This window comes from Lissotriton helveticus, chromosome 4_1 (genome assembly GCF_964261635.1).
Source record: "Lissotriton helveticus chromosome 4_1, aLisHel1.1, whole genome shotgun sequence".
Taxonomy (NCBI): Eukaryota; Metazoa; Chordata; class Amphibia; order Caudata; family Salamandridae; genus Lissotriton; species Lissotriton helveticus.
The window spans coordinates 929,696,060-929,715,093 of record NC_136063.1 but is presented as its reverse complement, the minus strand read 5'-3'; the positions used below and the strand labels follow the sequence as shown (position 1 = coordinate 929,715,093).

Sequence of the window (19,034 nt, the reverse complement as noted above, 5' to 3'; positions counted from 1 at the left end):
GTTACCTGATGCATTAGCCTCTGGTCTTCAATTGTGTTTTAAATGGTTTAAGTTCAGTGCATGTCACAAATAAAGACAAAAAAGATATGTACACATGATGACAAGAAATCTTGTGATGGGACTGTCAAGCAACTAATTACCTTACAAACACAGGCACCAGATTCTTCTGCACAGTGGCAAGTGGTTTGTTTCTCATCACACCATGCTTCTTGAGTCCCCCTCACATCACACTCACAGGGTACACAGGTGGGATGACCTCTAAATCCGAAGGCACATGTGTCACAGAGTTTGCCTCCAAAAGCTTCATGGCATTGGCATTGGCCTGTCAGGAGGTCACACTGGGGATTGGTGGAGCCTAAGTCACTACAATTGCAGGCCTAAAGACATGAACACAATAGAAAATAGTTAATAACAGAAAACAAAATCATTGCATATGGCACAACATTTAAATTTGAAATTTGACATGCTTGTATGAAGACTGTATATTTGTTTATTTAAGAAGCATACTGTCTATACAATTGGCCATTTTGCAATGATTTCTGAAAAGCATGCCCTCAGATAAATTTGAGATCATCAGAACTTGGCCAGTTCAACCTAGTATGATGTACTTCCTTGCAAAAGATTTAGTGATTGTTGTAGCAAAACATGATATAGTGAAAGTGACCTAAGTAAGACCTTGATGTAGGCAAATTACTGGCAGCTAGCCCGGAATGGGAGTCAGTTGAGGGAAAGAGTTTTAAATCATAACAAACAAATCTCCCACAACTGAAACTTGGAACAGGCTTCAACACCATTGGAAAACCCTATGGAACCCACTCAGAACTTCTGCTTCATATACTCCTTGTTACTGATAGCGTAGTGTTCTGTTGCTTATTCAATTTGGCCACCTGCGGTGGCAACACCACTATGAACTAGCTGTACTGTGTAATTCAAAGGCAGCCCTAAATGTTGCTTAGCATATCATCTTACCTTGCATCCGAGAACAGGGGCAAGGCCCCAGTAGTTGGGTTCACATAGTTCGCATTTCGGGCCCAGAGTATGAGGCGGGCAGATGCATCGGCCATTTTCCTGGTCACAATTATTCTGTGTGTGAGCACAGTCACAGGCTTAAAAGAGAAGAGGGAAAAAAGGAATTAGTAACATCTTACAATGCAGATCACTGCACCAAGCAATGATCAATACAACCCGCAGAGCACACAATTGCAAGAAATGAATTCCTTTCATTATTTACCATGTTTCATTTGTTTTCTTTTTTACTTTTGCACCACAGCACTTGAGCACTCGTCTGCGCACAGGCTCACTCACCTTAGTGCACTTTTTCAATTCCATTTATCAGTAAATTCAGATAAAAGATTAATTTAACCAGAGTTCTAATTGTATTGCACTGCAATGATAGCAGGACAATGAAAAAGGCACCAGTGTTAATTTATAAGTTCGTTTATATCTACCCATCTACCTCCATGATGTGTATTTAAGGCATAGAAGAAAAGCATAGGGACTAAAAGAAAAGGAAGTGAAAGGTGTCAGAATAATGGAATTGGGGGTCGTGAGAATATGCTACAGGTTTTATGAAGCTTTAGCCCCACCAGTAGAAGGATGATGTTGTGGGAAATGGGATCGAGTTCTGACATGTTATGTACCACCACATCATGTTAGTCGTTTACCTTGTTATTTCGTGTTTATGTGATAGACGGCCACAATTAAGGCAAGCATACTCACAATATGCCAAGGATATTTGCCATTATGTCATGATTCGTCCAACAACGGGGAGAGGATGTGGCCTAATGGCTAGGGCGGTCAACCTCAAATCTGGGGAACCGGGTTCAAATCTCGGCAACAACGCTCAACATCCTGTGATTCTGGACAATTCACTTAATCTGCACTTGCCTAACAAAAATGAATGGGTCCTTATGTAACACAACTGGTGCTCATGTAAAGCGCTCCAATACCTGATAACTTCAGGTCAAGTTTGTGCTATAAAAAACCCAGGATAAAAAAATTAAAGGAAATTTGATCAGCATTCTACATTCCTTTATCCTACTTAATTAGCAATGCTGAATAGACTGTGTATTATTCCCCAATTAATGTTATGCTGCTCCAAGAAAGTGAGTCTGAGGTTAATTCTTATGTGACAAGCTTTTATGTTTTTTTAACTGAAAGAGGAGGCATCTTATGTAAAGCATGTTTGTTCTGCCCAAGAAAAATAGTAGGAAGCACTGGCACCACAACACAGGCAACATGGTGAGGTTTAAACTGCTCAAACCCCAACTGGATGTCATTTGCAGTGGGGTGCTGGGAGGTGGGGCGGGAGGTGGATCAGACCCTAAGAATATCCTGAAGAACCCAATGGAACTTTGTGTACAACTTTGACAAATCTGCAGCTACATAAGCATGGGACAAGGTAGTAAAACTGTGTTGATTGTGTTGATAAACGTGTACTTATCTCCTCAAGTTAGCATGAAGACCAGAGTCCTCAAGGGCACAGCTTGCTTACCTCTAGCCCATATTTATAAAATAGTGAAAATGTTAAAGGAAGCAAATAGTTGTTGTCTCTTACGTGTGCATCCTCCATCCTGGAATGCATAAAAACCAGGTGCGCATTGGTCGCACTTCATTCCAGACACGCCCGGTACACAATAACACTGGCCATCATCATTGCAGTCCTCTGAGACAGAGCCAGACGCACTGCAGTTGCAGGAGATGCATCCCTGTCCAGTGGTCAAGCCGTAATATCCAGACTGTGAGAAAAGACAGGTAATAGACTAAGTCACCTTTTACTGCTTATCCATAGACTCATTTGTAATCCTACAAAGCTTATAGATCTGTGGGACACCTGCTACAATAAGATTTACATTATCTCACGCCGCACATAAAGGATATTTGAGACAATTTACATCAATCTCTGTCTATCACACAATCCATTGCCATACACATCTTGGAAAATACCTCATAATCTTGCGTTAAATCCAGAAAGTAGATTGTCAGTCAACAAAGTTGAACACGGCATAACATGAGTCATGTTAGCTCATGTAATACAGATTTAGCAACAAAAACCAAAGAACATTTTTTGCAGATCATCCAAAGGCAGAGCCGAGGTCGCAAAATCACTGAAAAGAGTCAGGTTTCCATATAAATGAAGTAATAAGCTTGAGAAAAATTGGCACAAACCCTGGCTGTGTCTAGATTTGCCGATCCTTCTGAAAACCTAAATAAGGGGTCGATTAGGATGGCGGACGGACTTTGTCCGTCCCCCAGCCTGTTGGGGCAAGGGACCGTCCGCCATAATAGTGGAGGTCCCGTGCGTCGTATTAGGATGCACCCGCCACAGTGGCGGGGGCATCCCGCGTTTTTAACATTGCGGCGGGCGGTGCTGAAAGCACCGCCCGCCGTAATGCTAAAAATGCATGTTGTGCGTTTCAAAGCACAACATGACAGGCACCGCGCGGTGCCTGCCATGTTGTTCTTGGAAACGCAGGGGGTACCATAGTTACCCCCCATGTGCACACCCCACCCCCACTTCACCCTGGGGGCCCGCAGCGGGCCCCCAAAGCAAAGACCGTATGCCTTTCCGTGGTGGCATTGCCACCACGGAAAGGCATTCCCCAAAGCCCATTCTAATATGGCTGGCGGTGTCTGATAGACACCGCCACCATATTAGACCTTTTCCGCCACGGCGGCGGACGGTCTTCCCGTCTGCCGCGGACCCCCAGCCAACCTAATGTGGTGGGGGTCATTTCACTGAGGATGGCGTACGGATTGCCCCCGACGGGCCGGCCCGGCGGGGGCATCCGTCCGCCATCCTAATCGGCCCCTAAATCTTGGCATTCATTCGCGCGACAATCACAGTTCTGTTTTAAATGGGCAACGCAGCTCTAACATCCAATGCACAAGATGGCTTAACAGAGGATTAATGCCTCGTCTAGTTTCAACTTTCCAGTTTATGTTTTTGTTTGCTATGTCTAAAAGGGAGGAAAATCCAACCAACCCAAAATGGTATACAGACTTAATTAGAACAAGATTATATACAGAAGCCTTTGTGTGGAAACACAGTGAGTAGTGAATTTTTTGCCTGGATGTCAGGTGGCAACCTTAATTAGAACATTCACCAAAATGCCAACTGGTGCAAATCCCAAGTCAGACTTTCATTAATATAAGTGTTTTAACAAGTGTGACATTGATCGTAAATCCGCTATTCCTCATTTATCATCACTGGTGCTAATCCGTACAGGTGCATGTGTTCCTGTTGTTTAGATGCATCTTGTCGAGGTGAGCACATAGTCAAGGTTTCTTGAGAGACTAAAATCCTAGTTGAAGGCAGAATTCAATCAGACTTGTAGATGGATCAAAGAACCCCAGAAGTCATTGTGTTAGACCAATGTGCTATGCACTCAGAAGGTGCTCAAGACCTAGCAGGGTGGTTGGCAGATTTCACTGAATTACATTGCTACAACCGGTGGAAATATGCAAGTGTTAACACGTAAGCATGATGACTACTTAAGACACTTGGGAGGTCTACTCAAATCAGTGGAGCAACAGCACACCATAATGCAGCAGCAATGCCATGTATAGATGGCACTCCCAGGTAGTAATTGAATAAGGGCCAGATGATCAGATGGTGCAGAGAAAAAGCAGAAGTCCTTTCCAGTCACCCGGTGGAAACCCATTTAGGATATTAGTATTGCAGAACATCAATTTCTCAAGCTTGTGACCACATTTCCGCTTGTGCGTTCTGCTTATGGTCGTAGTATTAAGGGCAGAGGAGGCTTGGTGGATGAGCATTCCCGTCTTCACCTACGAGCAGGCCACCATCTTCAAACCCCACCCCCTGCATTTACCTGACAGACACTGACACTATGTGGAACTTTGTTATTGAATGCTGGTCTTTTATCCATCAGTGGCTTATGCCTTCTGAATCAACATTTTCCCAGTGCAGGACTTCAGACTCTCAGTCCTTCATAGTGGAAGTGGATTATAAGATTTTCAGAAAAGTAGTGCATTGGATGAAGGTCATGCAAGGAAAAGGTTTCTTTCAACTTCTTTTCCCAGTGGCACTCGTTTTATGTCAGAATATTGATAACGTAGCGATTGTGACCTTAATACCGGTACCTCAAAACTTAGTACCAGTATGTCTCACCATTGGTGAAGTTTTTCAATTATTAACACCAATGGGAGATAACTTCTTCGAATAACATCTAGAACATCATATTTTTGTCGGGTGATATTTGGCCATAGCATTCTACTGAATATTTACAACCCATAGGAGAAGCTATGCCAACTTCAAAGTTGAAACCTTTCAGAAACACTTTGTCCACCCCCCAAGCGGCGAGTCAGGTGTTGATGAAGCAACAGACAGACTTCAGAGCCACATAGCTTCAGCCTTGGAGCACTGCTCAAAGCTCCGTTGCAATGTCAAATCTAGGCGCACTGTGTCCGAAAACTGGTACGGGCCAGATCTGAAGGCACAAAAAAGGAAATGCACTTTGCTCGAACACAAGTGGAGATTAACAAAAACTCAAGAGACGAGTGCTACTTACAAAAATGAACTATCACAATACACCAAAGCCATCAGAAAGGCGAAAAAAGATTACTTTTCAAGTAAAATCTTAGATAACAAAGACTCCTCGAAAGAGCTTTTTAAAATTGTAAAAGAGCTCTGAAGTCCTTCCAACCTCTCGGCCAACTTGACTCCCTCTCAAACAGGCTGCGACAAAATGAACACCTTCTTTTGCGAAAAAATAGACAAGATCTATTCATCCTTCCCTAAACTCAACACCGGCAGCCTGCTGGACCACGAGTCCTCCTCCTCCCAAACCTGCTGCGCTAGCTTTGGCCCTTACTCCGAAGAGGAAGTAGGCAAAGCTATGCTCGAAATCAAATCTGGCTCCCCCCTTGACCCCTGCCCTCATCATATCTTCCGGCAGCTCATTCCCCTGATCTGTCCCGCTGTAACTCAGGTACTAAATCATTCACTAGATGCTGCAGAGTTCCCATCCTGCTGGAAGATCGCCACAGTCACCCCCCTGTTAAAAAAAGCTGGATTAGATATTAACAACCCGGCCAACTATAGGCCCATATCCCAACTTCCCTATCTATCGAAAGTCCTAGAGAAACTGGTCAACAGACAACTGGCCAGTTTTCTCGAAGCAAACAATCTGCTGGACATCACACAGACGGGCTTCAGGGCCAATAACAGCACAGAAACTACTCTCCTAGCAGTGCTGGATAACATCAGGATGCATGTCGATCAGGGAAAGACAGTGGCCCTGATACTGTTGGATCTCTCTGCGGCTTTCGACACCGTCCCCCACCACCTGCTCCTGGAAACCTTAGCATCCAAAGGTATAAGGGACAAAGCATTGGGTTGGCTGCGGTCTTTCCTGTCGGACAGATCACAGTCGGTGCACATGGGTAACTTCTCGTCCCCATGCCGGAACATCAAATACGGGGTCCCACAGGGGGCCTCACTAAGCCCAACTTTGTTCAACATTTTTGTTTCATCCCTGGCAGAAATAGGCAGAAAGTGGGGTGTGGAAATCTGTTCCTACGCCGACAACACCCAACTTACGGTCATCCTGGATGAAAAAAACAACCCCAAAGAAAGGCTCCTTAACTGTCTTACTGAGCTGGCCGAATGGATGCATTAGCATTGCTTAAAACTCAATGCAGACAAATCCGAGATTCTTCTGTTCGGTAGCCACACCGAGCTGTGGAATGACAGCTGGTGGCCAAAAGCGCTGGGCACTCCAACTACCCCGTCGCAAACTGCGAAAAACCTTGGAATAACCATGGATACTGCACTATCCATGAAGACTCATGTAGCTGCCATTTGTGGCAAAGGCTTCGGAATCCTAAAAATGCTTAAAAGAGTCTTCCCCTGGATCCCACTGGAGTGCAGAAAGATCCTGGTCCAGTCACTCTTGATGAGTAGGCTGGACTACGGTAACTCTTTGTTCGTAGGCATGGCCGAGTACCTTTTTATCAAGCTCCAAATGGTGCAGAACGCAGCAGCCTAGGCCATTTGTATGAAAAGGAAATACGACTCGGCCAAGAGCTGTCTGCGCCACCTCCATTGGCTACCAATGAGGCAAAGAGCATCTTTAAAAATGATGTGCATCACTCATAGAGCACTTCACAAAACTGGTCCCCTCATCCTGAGAAATAGGATTCAGTTCTATGCTCCCACTCGGAACCTCCGCTCTCAATTCTTGGCTCGCGCAAAAACCTGCAGGGTAAAGAGAGCCAGGATGGGCGAGCGCGCTTTCTCCCATATTGCAGCCGCCAAATGGAATGAACTACCTACAGCTCTCCGACTCACAGAAGACCACCTGGCATTTAGGAAACAGCTAAAATCTTTCCTCTTTCCTCTTCCCGAATAAATTCCTACTAGGCTTCCATCCATGCTACTTTCACAGTAGCTTGCATAGCGCTGTGATATCCTACCCTGGATGATTGTTAGCGCTTTATAAGAACCTAAAATAAAATAAAATTTACAACCCTGTTCCAGCAGGGAGCAAGTGCAGCAGCATGCACAGTTCACTGTTGATGCCATTCCCACATAAGCAGGAGTCACTATGTGATGAGTACATCACTACCCATGAAGTTCAAAAGATTGGGATAGGTTTATAGGAAAGTTTGTTCCAAATTAGAAGGTTCTTATAAATTTATAGTATTTCTGCAGTGCGCTATTCCATTCATTAATGGAATTTCCCTTATTAAGGCCATTACCGGCAGCTTGGGCCTGCCTATACTCAATTAACAGAAATTTAATGGGGTGTATGCTCTGATCGGTTAAGTTAAGGATTGAAGCAACCATGAAGTTCTGAGCACATAAAAGAGAAAACCCTACATACTACATCAGATGCAGAATTTGCTACATTGTGGAAATTCACTTTGTATGATTCAATGAAATAATTCAACAAAAACCAGGCCAATCAAACTCACATTCACAAAATATTTTAGTTTTGCTGGCTACAGCTAAAATATTCATTTTGCCTGCTGTAGTAGAAAGAAATGGGAACACGATGGTGACCGTACTGAAAACATGATCTACAACTGTACAGCTATAATACTAAAAACCCATGGTTTCTTAAGCTGCTTTTTGGAGCTCAAATGCCTAAAAACAGCAAACATCTGCAAACCTTAACTTTTTTAATGAGAAAACTAGTCTAACATGTGTTCAGAGGTCATAGCGCTTGTGGTGATACTTACCAGGCACTGGTCGCATCGCTGCCCCACCACGTTCAGCTTGCAGTCACACTGGCCCGTCTCATGATGACATGTACTGAAATAGGAGCTGTTCATGTGACAGTCACAGGCTGCATCAGAGGAACAGAAAAAAATGGATCAGTAATTTGCCACTGGGACATCTGTAAAAGAGCTCTGTCACAGAATTAACAAAATAACTTATTAAATTTGCTTCAATTTTTTTGCAAAATGAACAAAAGCCAGTGGTACATTTAAAGAACACAAAAGGAGTGACGCGTGAAACATCCACTAGCTACGATAACCTCTATGAGACACCTGTGATGAAGTGATTCGAAATAAGCACAGACCAGGTAAGACTTACTCTCTACTTTTGTTAATCTACATTTGATTTAAGGCATCACACCAGAGGTGTTTTGATTGCATTCTCTAAGTATTTAAAACAAGCTTACATATGATCAAATACTATGGGTTATCCAAGCCCCAATTGTGGCTAAAACACATCTTGAGGAGACGTAAGTCAACTATGGCACTTATTGGAGCAGTGGCACTTGTAGGAGTTGTGGCACTTTTTGAAAGTTAGAAAGAAAATATGTCCCCACTTTCCAAGCATGAGAAAATATATTTGAACAGCTTCACATGGTAGAAAATTATCAATAATTGTGGGTAGATTTAGTGTACTTTATGCTTAAGGCCAATATATTCTTTGTCCTTCCCAGCTTCTTGCACGTACCCTTCTGATGTCTGGTATGACAGTGCAGGTTTCTGGAAACATTATTGCTACAAATGCTTTAAAATGGACAATGGGTGGAATGTGGGTTTGCAGGAGCAGTGTTATCATTCACATCATGTTATTGGCTATTTGGTGGATTATTTCTCCCCCTAGTGAATACTTTAATTAAAAGAATCAGGGACTATTTAACATCTCAAATGTACAATATATCATCACACTTAATTTTTTTTCTCATAGATGCATCAAATAGAGTTATTGATCATTATTGCTTTTTTTCATTGCTTTTTACATTTTTAAGTTAGGGTACAAAATTAATGAAAGACAGACATATTGGCTATGCAAAAAGTTGCTTATGTTTGTGTGTTTTGTTTTGGTCTGTCTTTTGCTGTTAATGAGTGGTGTGATTATATTTATTATAAACAAAATAATTGGTTTCCATGAGGATCCATTCATTACAATTTAGCTACTCATATTTTATCAATGTAGGAAGTTTCATGATATGAGTGCATAATTGTATGTTTAAGACACCTGCCTTAGGCTTCAACTCACTGGCAATGTGCTGGGCTTCACCAATGCAGAGTGGGATGTCTGGCCACACTGCCAGAGTCTAGACTGGAGAATGGAGTTATAAGGAGGCTGGGACACCTTTCATTTTTGGCCTCTTAGTCTGTCTGGGAGTGAGGGGGGCATCAATGTACTTCACAACAGGACCCCTCAGGTTTCGTTATGCCTCTGGACCGTAGAGGAAGTTTTATCTTTAGTTCCACCCGTGATTTGAAAATAAAGTAAAATAAGTCCTAAATCTACATTTGCAGGGTACACTTCTTAGTTTATTTTTTAGCTTTGCCAACAAACTAGCTAGATCTGTGAAAATGTCAAAGAAATAAAAAAAAAATCAGTGGCGATGGTCTTGATGAGCATGTAAAGGTGCTATATTTGTAACTGCATGGCTGTGTTGGCCAATGTTGGAAAAGTTTGTGTTTCAATGGAATTGCTTTGATTTAATATTGCTTGTAAAATCTATATCTCTAGAACTCTCTGGTGGATTGTTTTCATTCTAGTGTCTAAATTCTTATAAAAATACAATCTATTTTTATAAATTGGTGTCATATTTCATGAGTATTGTGTCGATTTCTTCTTCCAATTGTTTGGTGCTGTTTAAATGGCGAACACTTGTTTGTAGGAAGCTGGCTCTTTATATAGAGGGCCAGAAAGAGGTACACTGTGTGAAGAGTCCAGGCAAACCCGAAAGGAATTACAGAGGCACAAATGACACCTCAAAAGCTCTCTTTTGTGGTAGTGTGAGGGAGCAGGTAGGCATATCAGAGGGAAGTACTAGGCATTTATTGCACGTACAAAGCCAGCAAATGAGACACACACTCAATAAAGAAATCCAACACCAATTTATAAGCAGTACTTTTATCTGAAGTTAGTTACCAAGATCATCATGAAAGTACTTTTTGAGTCATGAATTTTTGCAGTTTTCATAAGTTGACGCACTGCAATTTCTGGCAGCGGTAATGTTATCTTATGAGAAAAAGATGTACTGCATTCAGGCACTTAACAGCGACTTACAAGACTGTTCTCCAGGACTTAAGGTGAGTATGGAGCAAGGTCCAAGGCTACACTAACAGGTCACCTCTGGAGGCTCTGGGGCATCCGGGTGCAGAAGTGTGTCATGTTGTCAGGTGACCCATTCATTTCAATGGTGAACGGTCCGGTTGGAAAGAGGCTGCAAGCTGGGACTGGGGGACCAGTCTGGGGGAACCCATAGGGGGCTCAGCCCTTGAGATGCTACGGCACGTGGGGACACCTTTGATCCATATCTCCTAGTGCAGTGGGGCTCGGGTGCAGTGATGTCTTTTGGCATCTGGTTCATTTCTGGAATCTCTCGCGGTTGGAGGGGCCTGCAAAAAGAGGCTGCAGGCAGCGACATGAATTCCAGGCCAACCAGACCCAAGGATGGGCTTTGCTTTTGTGGATCTCAAGACCCTGTTGGCACCATCACCTTCCCTGGACTCGGACTTTGGGGTGCGAGTGCAGAGGTGCTTCTTAGTGTCGAATGGCAGCGTTCTCAGACACACCCTATGTCTTTGTTTCTGCTGTAGAGGAGCAAACAGGACTGCTAGACCACTCTTGAAGAGGGGTTCACTGTCCCTGAAGTCCCTCAATTTGCAGGTCAGTCTTCCTCAGCGTTGGTGTCCGGACTGGACACACCAAGCCTTATTTGCTGCAAGGGGTCCAGTACCCCTGATATTGGTACTGTGCGGCTCCGGTCAGTCCTGGCTTCCTCAGACTTGGCGGGAGGATGGATCAGACCTTTAGGAACACTGGCCCACATGCATCAAGCATTTTTGGAGTCGCAAACGGTGCGATTCCTTAAAATCGGCCGTTTGCGATTCCAAAAGTGCTTTTTGGGATGCATGAAGCAATTTTAGAATTCGTAACATTTTTGCGAGTTCTAAAATTGCGATTGCTTTTAAGAAGTCGCAGATGTGCGATTTCTTGAAAGCAATGCATCATTACTTTTAAAAGTGTGAAATCGCAATTAGGGTGTCAAATTTACCGAGTGATTGAACCACTCGGTAAATTTGGAAAAAGTGTTTAAAATGCTGAAAATGCTTTTTTTTCAACATTCATGTTACGGACACACATGTCCTTAGGACATGTGTGTGTGAAACATGATGCGAAAAATACATTTCAGGGGTGCATGGGGGGGTCCTTTGGACCCCCCCCTGCACCCATGAAATTTTCAAAGTGCCACTCGCAATTTGCTAATGCCTTCCAATTGACTCCTATGCGCCTTTTGGCCCATAGGAATCAATGGGAATCGCGAAAATTAACTTAAGAATTCGGTATTTATTTGGGATTCGGTAAAAATTGCGATTTTTACCGAATCACAAATGAATACCGAAAATAATGATGCATAGCATTTTGCAATTCTTAATTTGCGATTCGTTATTTTTCGCAAATTACGAAGTGCAAAATATCTCAATGATGCATGTGCCCCACTGTTCTCTCTTCCAGGGTGGCTGCAGTGATGGCAGTGCCCATAAGCAGCATGTCAGTGTACTGGGCATTGCTTCTTAGGTGCCTGCTGGTACTGGGACCTGTGCTCCTCTGACTATGCACAAAGCTTTGCAAAAGGCATTCAACAATAGGCATCCAACCCACTGAGCTATGGTACCAGCATGGCATTGTTATTGTGGAACAGGAGTTAATTTTCATTTCACGCTTGGTAAACTATGAGGGTAAAATATTCAAATAAAGGGGGTTAACAAGAAAAGCAAAATAAATAACAGTTTAGGATACTGTGGTAAGCGTTTCAAGGACTTCCCTGCCAATCTAGGCAGGACAGTTCAACTTCAAGGATGTCATCAACGGTGTACACTACTAAAACAGGAAGGCAAAATGCTAATCCCTCAATAGATACAGACAATACAGTCTGGGACTTCATGACACTGCACATAGGTCTACCATTTTTAGGAAGCCAATCAGAGTCAACCTCAAACAAAGAGTTTCAGTGAGAAGCATACAATGCACTGCACTGTTTCACAATTTACTTACCTCTGCAGTTTTTAGCAACTATAGCATCCCCATAGAATCCATCAGCACAAATCTCACAGTGCTTTCCAGCAGTGTTTTCAATGCATTTCAGACATTCTCCTGTGATTGCATCACAGTGGGCAGGCTCCAAAGGGTCAACGTTACCATTGCAGTCACATGGAGTACAGGATCCACCAGGTAATGATGGATTTCCATAATATCCGTTGGAACATCTGAATAAAAATAAGTTTGTAAATGTAACTTAGGTAATCACATCGAAAGTGAGTTTCAACATTTGTTCTGAAGTTGCTGTAAATTCAGTCCAAATATGTTTACAACAGAGTTGAGGTTTAAGCAATTTGATATGAGGTATAAATCTTTTAAAATATAATGGAGGCACCCACAGAGTAGTGTTGTGTGTTTTGAGGGGAAGATAGTACTATGGCTTAAATTAAATTCAACTACCAATGGGCAGTCTGTTTACTATGTCCAAGGTAAACATGTAACCCTCTGCTGCTATAGAAATGTAGTAGCAAACTGCACTTAGTGTACTACATCTCATAGTACAGAGATAGTAAGAAAAATATTGCTCTCTATGTGTACTCATTTCAGTAAAGACTATCATGCACTGCTAATCTAAACAACTAAATAACATTACCCTGCTTACTACAGAAATAGCAAAAAGACAACAACCAACAGGTGCCTGTGCCTAGACACCGCAGACATCCTAGGAACAACTTCTTTATAAAAAGAAGGCATTATTGTCTTTTTCATACCTGCACTTCCCTTTAAGACCTGAAAAAGGCACACTTGCATGCTTGGATCTACCCATTTGTGTATGTATGTCTTAAAAAAGTTCATTAAAATGCTCAAAATAGGAAACTATTTTCAAGTTTGACGGTCTTTGTAATTCCCAAAATTCAGAACTTGCCCAAACTTGTTTCCCAATGCTAAATAGTCATAACAGTGAGGCATTTAGGGTGACTCAATTGATATACTCATATTTAAGAATTTTTTTTATTTTCTGCCATTTAAGGGAAAACAAAGGGTATACCAGCCACAGGAAAGGGAATTCTGAATGTATCTAAATTGCCCAGGGCTTTGGCATATTCCACTAAATCCGGTGGATTATCCTCATACCACTTGAGCATGAATGTCTAAGTAGAGAGTCCACTGGAAGGCATGTGGACTGACTAGAGAGGAAGAGAGAAAATAGAGATAGAGTGAGCTTCAAATACAAAGACCACAAACTAAAATGGAGAGATAGTGTAGAAAGCAGGCTTTGTATATGGTATACCGCTAAGTGGTTATATTGTACACAGGGTTAGGATATTCCCCAAAATCGGTACAGGGCTCAATGCAAACCCAAAGTGCTCTATTTGTGGTAATGTGGGCAAGCAACCTTAGGCCTAACCCAGAGGAGTGTAAGACATTTGCTAAGCAACGTTGACTAATAAATGGCACACACCCCTAAAAGGAGATCCACGCAAATTTCAGAACAATAAACTACTTTCAGGTTTTATTTTAAGACCAAGATGTATGTAAAAAGGTAAATACTTTTTTCAGTGCAATTTTCAGACTTTGTAATGTTGGCATATGGCAGGAAAACAAAAATGCTGTTTTTGCAGGTAAGTACTTGACTTACAAATTCTTCAGTCTCAGGGCCCTTTGGTCAACAGCAGTCAGGGTTCAAATTAGTACCAAGATTGCCCCACCAGCAGCAAAGGGGTGGCCGGGTGCAGAGGTCAAATTTGAGGTTGGGCCCAATGTTAATCGAAGGAGACTGGGGATACTAAAAGTTGCGCAGCTTATAGGTGAATAAAGCAGTGTAGGGAACGAGCTCCAGGGTTTAAGGTAGGCACAGGGAGGGACACAAGGCAGCACCAAACTTACACCCTCAGCGGCACAGAGGCGACTAGGTGCCAAGTGTCAACACAGCGTCGGGCACCCAATACAATTCAGAGGGGAGATCGAGGTTAAAGACAGGCTGCAGGGTCAGGACAGGAGGCCGGATGAAAAACTCCCATGGCTGCCCAGGAAAGTAGAGATGCTAGGGAACATAGGGACAGAGAAGTTTGAGGTCCACAAGGCAAGAGGCTTTGGGTGCAGGGGTGTCCTTAGGCATCGAAACCTTTTTGCTGGGCAAGTTGCGGTCATGGGAAGTCTTCAGATTGAGGCTGCAAGCATTGAGGTGGAGTCCGGTCGAGGTTAGTCCACGATGGACTCTGGCTCAGAAGTGCTGAGGAAACTTCGCAGGACTGGTGGGCCATTTGGACTCGGGCTGTGGGCATCGGTTGCAAAGGTGAATCCAGAGGCGAGTTTGCGGTTCATCAGGTACAGTTTTTTCTTTGTAGCTTGTCTCTTTATAAACAGGTCCACCATCCATGGGAGATTTTGAGTCTTTATCGAAAGTAGGCAGTCCTCACAGGGATTTGGAGGTCCCTGGGCCTGCAGGACGAGTCGTCTTTTAGTAGCAGAGGTGAAAGGCAGCAGATAGGCCATCAGGGCTAGCTCAGAGTCAGTCACTGGCCCTTCTTCTTTCATGCTGGTGTGGCTCTTTGGTGCGTGGGCTTCTTAGTTCATCGTAGATCTTGTTCCTGGGTCTTGGGGAGCCACCTACATATCAATTTTAGGGGCAATGTAAGAGAGTGACAGGGAAGGCCAATGGGCTCCTTACTTGGGGTGTCAACACCCTCAATTACACCACCCTCCTATGATAGAGAGCTTAGTCCCAGCCCTGATTGGAGGGGCCCACATCTACAAGATGGCGGGGACTGAACAATTTGATTCACCTTGCCTCCCCTACCTTAGGGTTGGAGTTGGCACAGGTGGGCATACCTCCTCCGAAATCAGCCATCTGCTGCGAGCAGCAGAGGCTGGGGCTCGCATTTTAAGGGAAGCAGGCCTTTTAAGCTTCTTCTTCGAGAACTGTGCCCATCCTGGGAGAGAAGGTATGACACCTCCACCCAGAATATGCCTTGTTTTTGGTCCCAGAGAGCAGGCTTTTTTGTGTGGCAGGCTACCTAAAGCCAGTCAGTGACCACACCAGGGTTGGTAGAATATCAGGGGCACCTCTGAGGTGCCCCCTAGAGTACATGTTACAATAAATCCCACACTGGCATCAGTATGGTTTATTGAGAGGCGTTGTTTGGTATCAAACACTCCTGAGTTCAGTGAAGCCATCCTGGTGCTGTAAAATTCGAGTTGTCGCGTTTCCAGGCCAAGTACTCTCTATGGCTTCCCTGGCACTTACAACATTAAGGAATAGACCCTGATATTTTAGGGGCATATCCGCTCATGCAGTTTTGCCCTCACCTGTGGTATAGTGCGCCCTGCCTTAGCGCTGTAAGACCTGCTAGAGGGGTGCCTTACCTATACCTTAAGGCAGTGCTGGCTGGCAAGGCACCCAGGCAGAATGTCATGTCGACTTTGTTGTTTTTCACCTCACTGGGGTATGCAAGCTGCAAGGGCATGGTCCTAGTGAGGGGTTCCCATAGGTCCCTCTTTAGCTTCCAGGCCCTAGGTACCCAGGGTTCCATTCACTAGGGACTTATATGGGGCAGAAGTACCAATTGTGGATATGTTTTATGAAAGAGCCCTGGTACTGGAAACCTGGACAGCAGGGACCAAGTACTCTACAGTCACAGTTGCATCAAAAGCCAGGCAAAAAGTGGAGGGTTCCTGTAATAGAACCCCATTTTCTCACACAGTGAACGCTTGATTTGTTCAGCATTCCATCCATCATTTGCTCTTTTTGCTTTTGTCACCCTAAGTGAGAAGGGTGTGCCATCCTAACTTTGCCACTGGGTCCAACCTAGCCTGGCTGATGAGGGCTGAAAACTTACCCAAAATCCGGACCTAAGATGCTTGTTTCTAGTACAGGGAGGACCTGGTCTGGCAATTCAGGCTGGACTGCTCTCATGTGGAGCTCGGTCAATGCTGATCTTAATATGGCTGGGTCCAATCTCGGGTCAAGTGGTGAACAAAAAACATGATAGATTATACTCAGATCTGTGATTGGGGGGTCAATATTTGATTTGATCAGCATTCTGTCCATTATTTTTTCTTTTTCCTTTTGTCACCCTAAATGGGAAGGGTATGCCCGATACCAAAGTTCGGACTGGACTGTTCCCATGGGGAGCAGGGTCAAGACTGCTTTGCATATGGCTGGGTCCAAACTGTGGTGGCTTTCTGAGCAAAAAAGGATGTATTTGGTCATCATTCCATATGTCATTTGTTCTTTTTGCTTTTGTCGCACTAAGTGGTAACGGAATACCCAGATGTGGGTACGTGCTCATAGCGCCACCGGATTCAAACAAGCTTGACTGATGAGGGGTAATATCTTGAAACTACTGGCCTCAGGATGCTTGTTTCCAGTCCAGGAAGGATCTAGTCTGGCAGTTTGGGATGGATTGTTCCCATGGGCAACATGTTCAAGACTGATTTGCTTATGGCTGAGTCCAAACTGGGGTGGAGTGGTGAGCAAAAAATTATGCATTAAACCCAGATCTGTGATCGTGGGTGAATGTGTAATTTGTTAGGCATTCCATCCATCATTTGTTCTTTTACATTACCTTTTATCAACCAAAGTGGGAAGGGTATGGCCAGAGGTGGGTGCCATGCTCACTGTGCCACTGGATTCAAGCTAGCCTGGCTGGTGAGGTGTGATACCCCGAAACCGGATCCAGGATGCTTGTTTCCAGTCCAGGGAGGACCTGTTGTGGCAGTTCGGGCTAGACTGTTACCATGGGCAGCAGGATCAAGAATGATTTGATATGGCTGGGTCCAAACTAAGGCGGCAAACAATGGATTAAACCCAGACCTGAGAGAGCCACTGGAGGGTTGTTTAGTGCCAAACCCCCATGAAGTAGGTAGGGTTGGCCGTAGGAATTTTATTTCTACCAATAAGGAAGCCTCACACACCCATCAGCTAGTGCCAGGCATAAAAGTGACACCCATGGCTACCTTACTCAGAACACTGCTGGACCTACGGAAAACAGAAGATGGACTGCACATGCTGAATCACAGCACTTGAAGTTGTCAGTTTAGAAGCTGCACGGATAGGCTGCAGTGGCAGGTCGTGAGTCACGCTTTCACTTGCCACATGAGTACAGAACCAATAGATGCTGCAGTCCACGAGTGAAATGTAACTTACAGGTCCTAGGTACACAGAGTACCATACACTAGGGATTTTTAGGTAGGTTAAATATGCCAATCAGGTATTAGCCAACAGTACATATACTTTAGGGGTCAAACAACATGCACTGGGCACTGGACTTCTGCACCCTAGTGTTCTAAGTCACTAAACCACCACTAACTCTAGCAAAAAGTGAGGGTAACCCTTCAAAAAGGGCATTTATTTACATTAGTTAATTATACCAATTAGGAATATACCAATTCAATCATGTTTAAAAGGGGAACCAAAGGAGCTTTACCACTGGTTAGTAATGATAAAAAGCACTGAGTTGTAAAGTCAGCAAAATATAGGGTTTAGCAAAAGATGTATAAACTGGGGTGACCACACAGAAAAGGAAGATTTCCTTCAGGAAATGTGTAATGTGGTCCTGTATTGCAATCTGTGAGCTCTGGTGTCATTTATAAACCTTTGACTCTGTGGTTTGTGATATCACTAGAACCTCTACTAAACCACATTACACAGTTTACAAATTATGTATGTTGCAAAAGGAATCCTACATGGGTTTCACCCTCAGTTTTTCTATTTTTTGGACCTCACCTACTTTTAATCATGAAATCAAACATTGGAACACTGCTGCCCAGTACCTAGTGTCTGTGCTCTGTGCCCTAAAACATGTAAAAATGTGATTAAAATCTGATTGTCACATTCAAGTTTCCAAGAAGACCATAGTATATCATGCATAAGTATAAACACAGCATGGAAATGTAAATACCACTTGTGTACTGCAGAGACATATTGTGTCATCCACTATGGTGACAGCAAACATATTGCTGCAGGCCTGCCTTGTGTAGCCTGACATCAGTAGTTGGACCTTGCTGTCCTGGACTGTCAAAATCACCATTTTGACAAGTAGGAAAACCTTTAAACATTAAATAAACTACTCTTAAGCACACCGTGCTGCCTACAAGACATGGTGCATAATATTCAAGAGTCGAACATGTATGACATTAGAAATTACATGTTCTCCCAGGGACTAGGCCCAAAATGACACTGTCACTGCTCAAACCATAACTAGTACCGTAGGGAAAGTCAAAGTATATGTTCACCTACTCATCCTGGATTTCAGCTTAGTCAAATTAGATCAATAAAAGCAAAACAAGATGACAAAACCCAACATGCATTAGACTAAAACATTAATGTCTACGGCTGTAAACAGTGTCCGTAATGACCTAGAGGGAGGTCCTCGCCTGAAATTTACTGAAAAATACCATAACGTTTCAGATCTTACAAAATCTTTACACTGGCTTCATATTAGTGTCAGATTAAACTTTCAAATCTTGAATCTATTATTTAAATATTTTAGGACCTATCTAGACTTCTCCCGACTTGTAGATCATTACAGCCCTACAAAATATT

The 19,034-nt window shown here is 43.5% G+C and overlaps 1 protein-coding gene across 1 annotated transcript in view; it reads right to left on the bottom strand.

Annotated features, from left to right (window-relative positions):
- LAMA1 (laminin subunit alpha 1) overlaps positions 1-19,034 on the bottom strand; it is a 549,300-nt gene that overhangs the window by 282,571 nt on the left and 247,695 nt on the right. The window contains exons 19-23 of the mRNA XM_078687536.1: positions 12,503-12,714; positions 8,209-8,315; positions 2,558-2,738; positions 970-1,106; positions 141-377 (exon numbers count right to left, since the gene is read on the bottom strand). Of these exons, the coding sequence (XP_078543662.1) occupies positions 141-377; positions 970-1,106; positions 2,558-2,738; positions 8,209-8,315; positions 12,503-12,714 (874 nt within the window). The remainder of the gene's footprint in view (positions 1-140; positions 378-969; positions 1,107-2,557; positions 2,739-8,208; positions 8,316-12,502; positions 12,715-19,034) is intronic.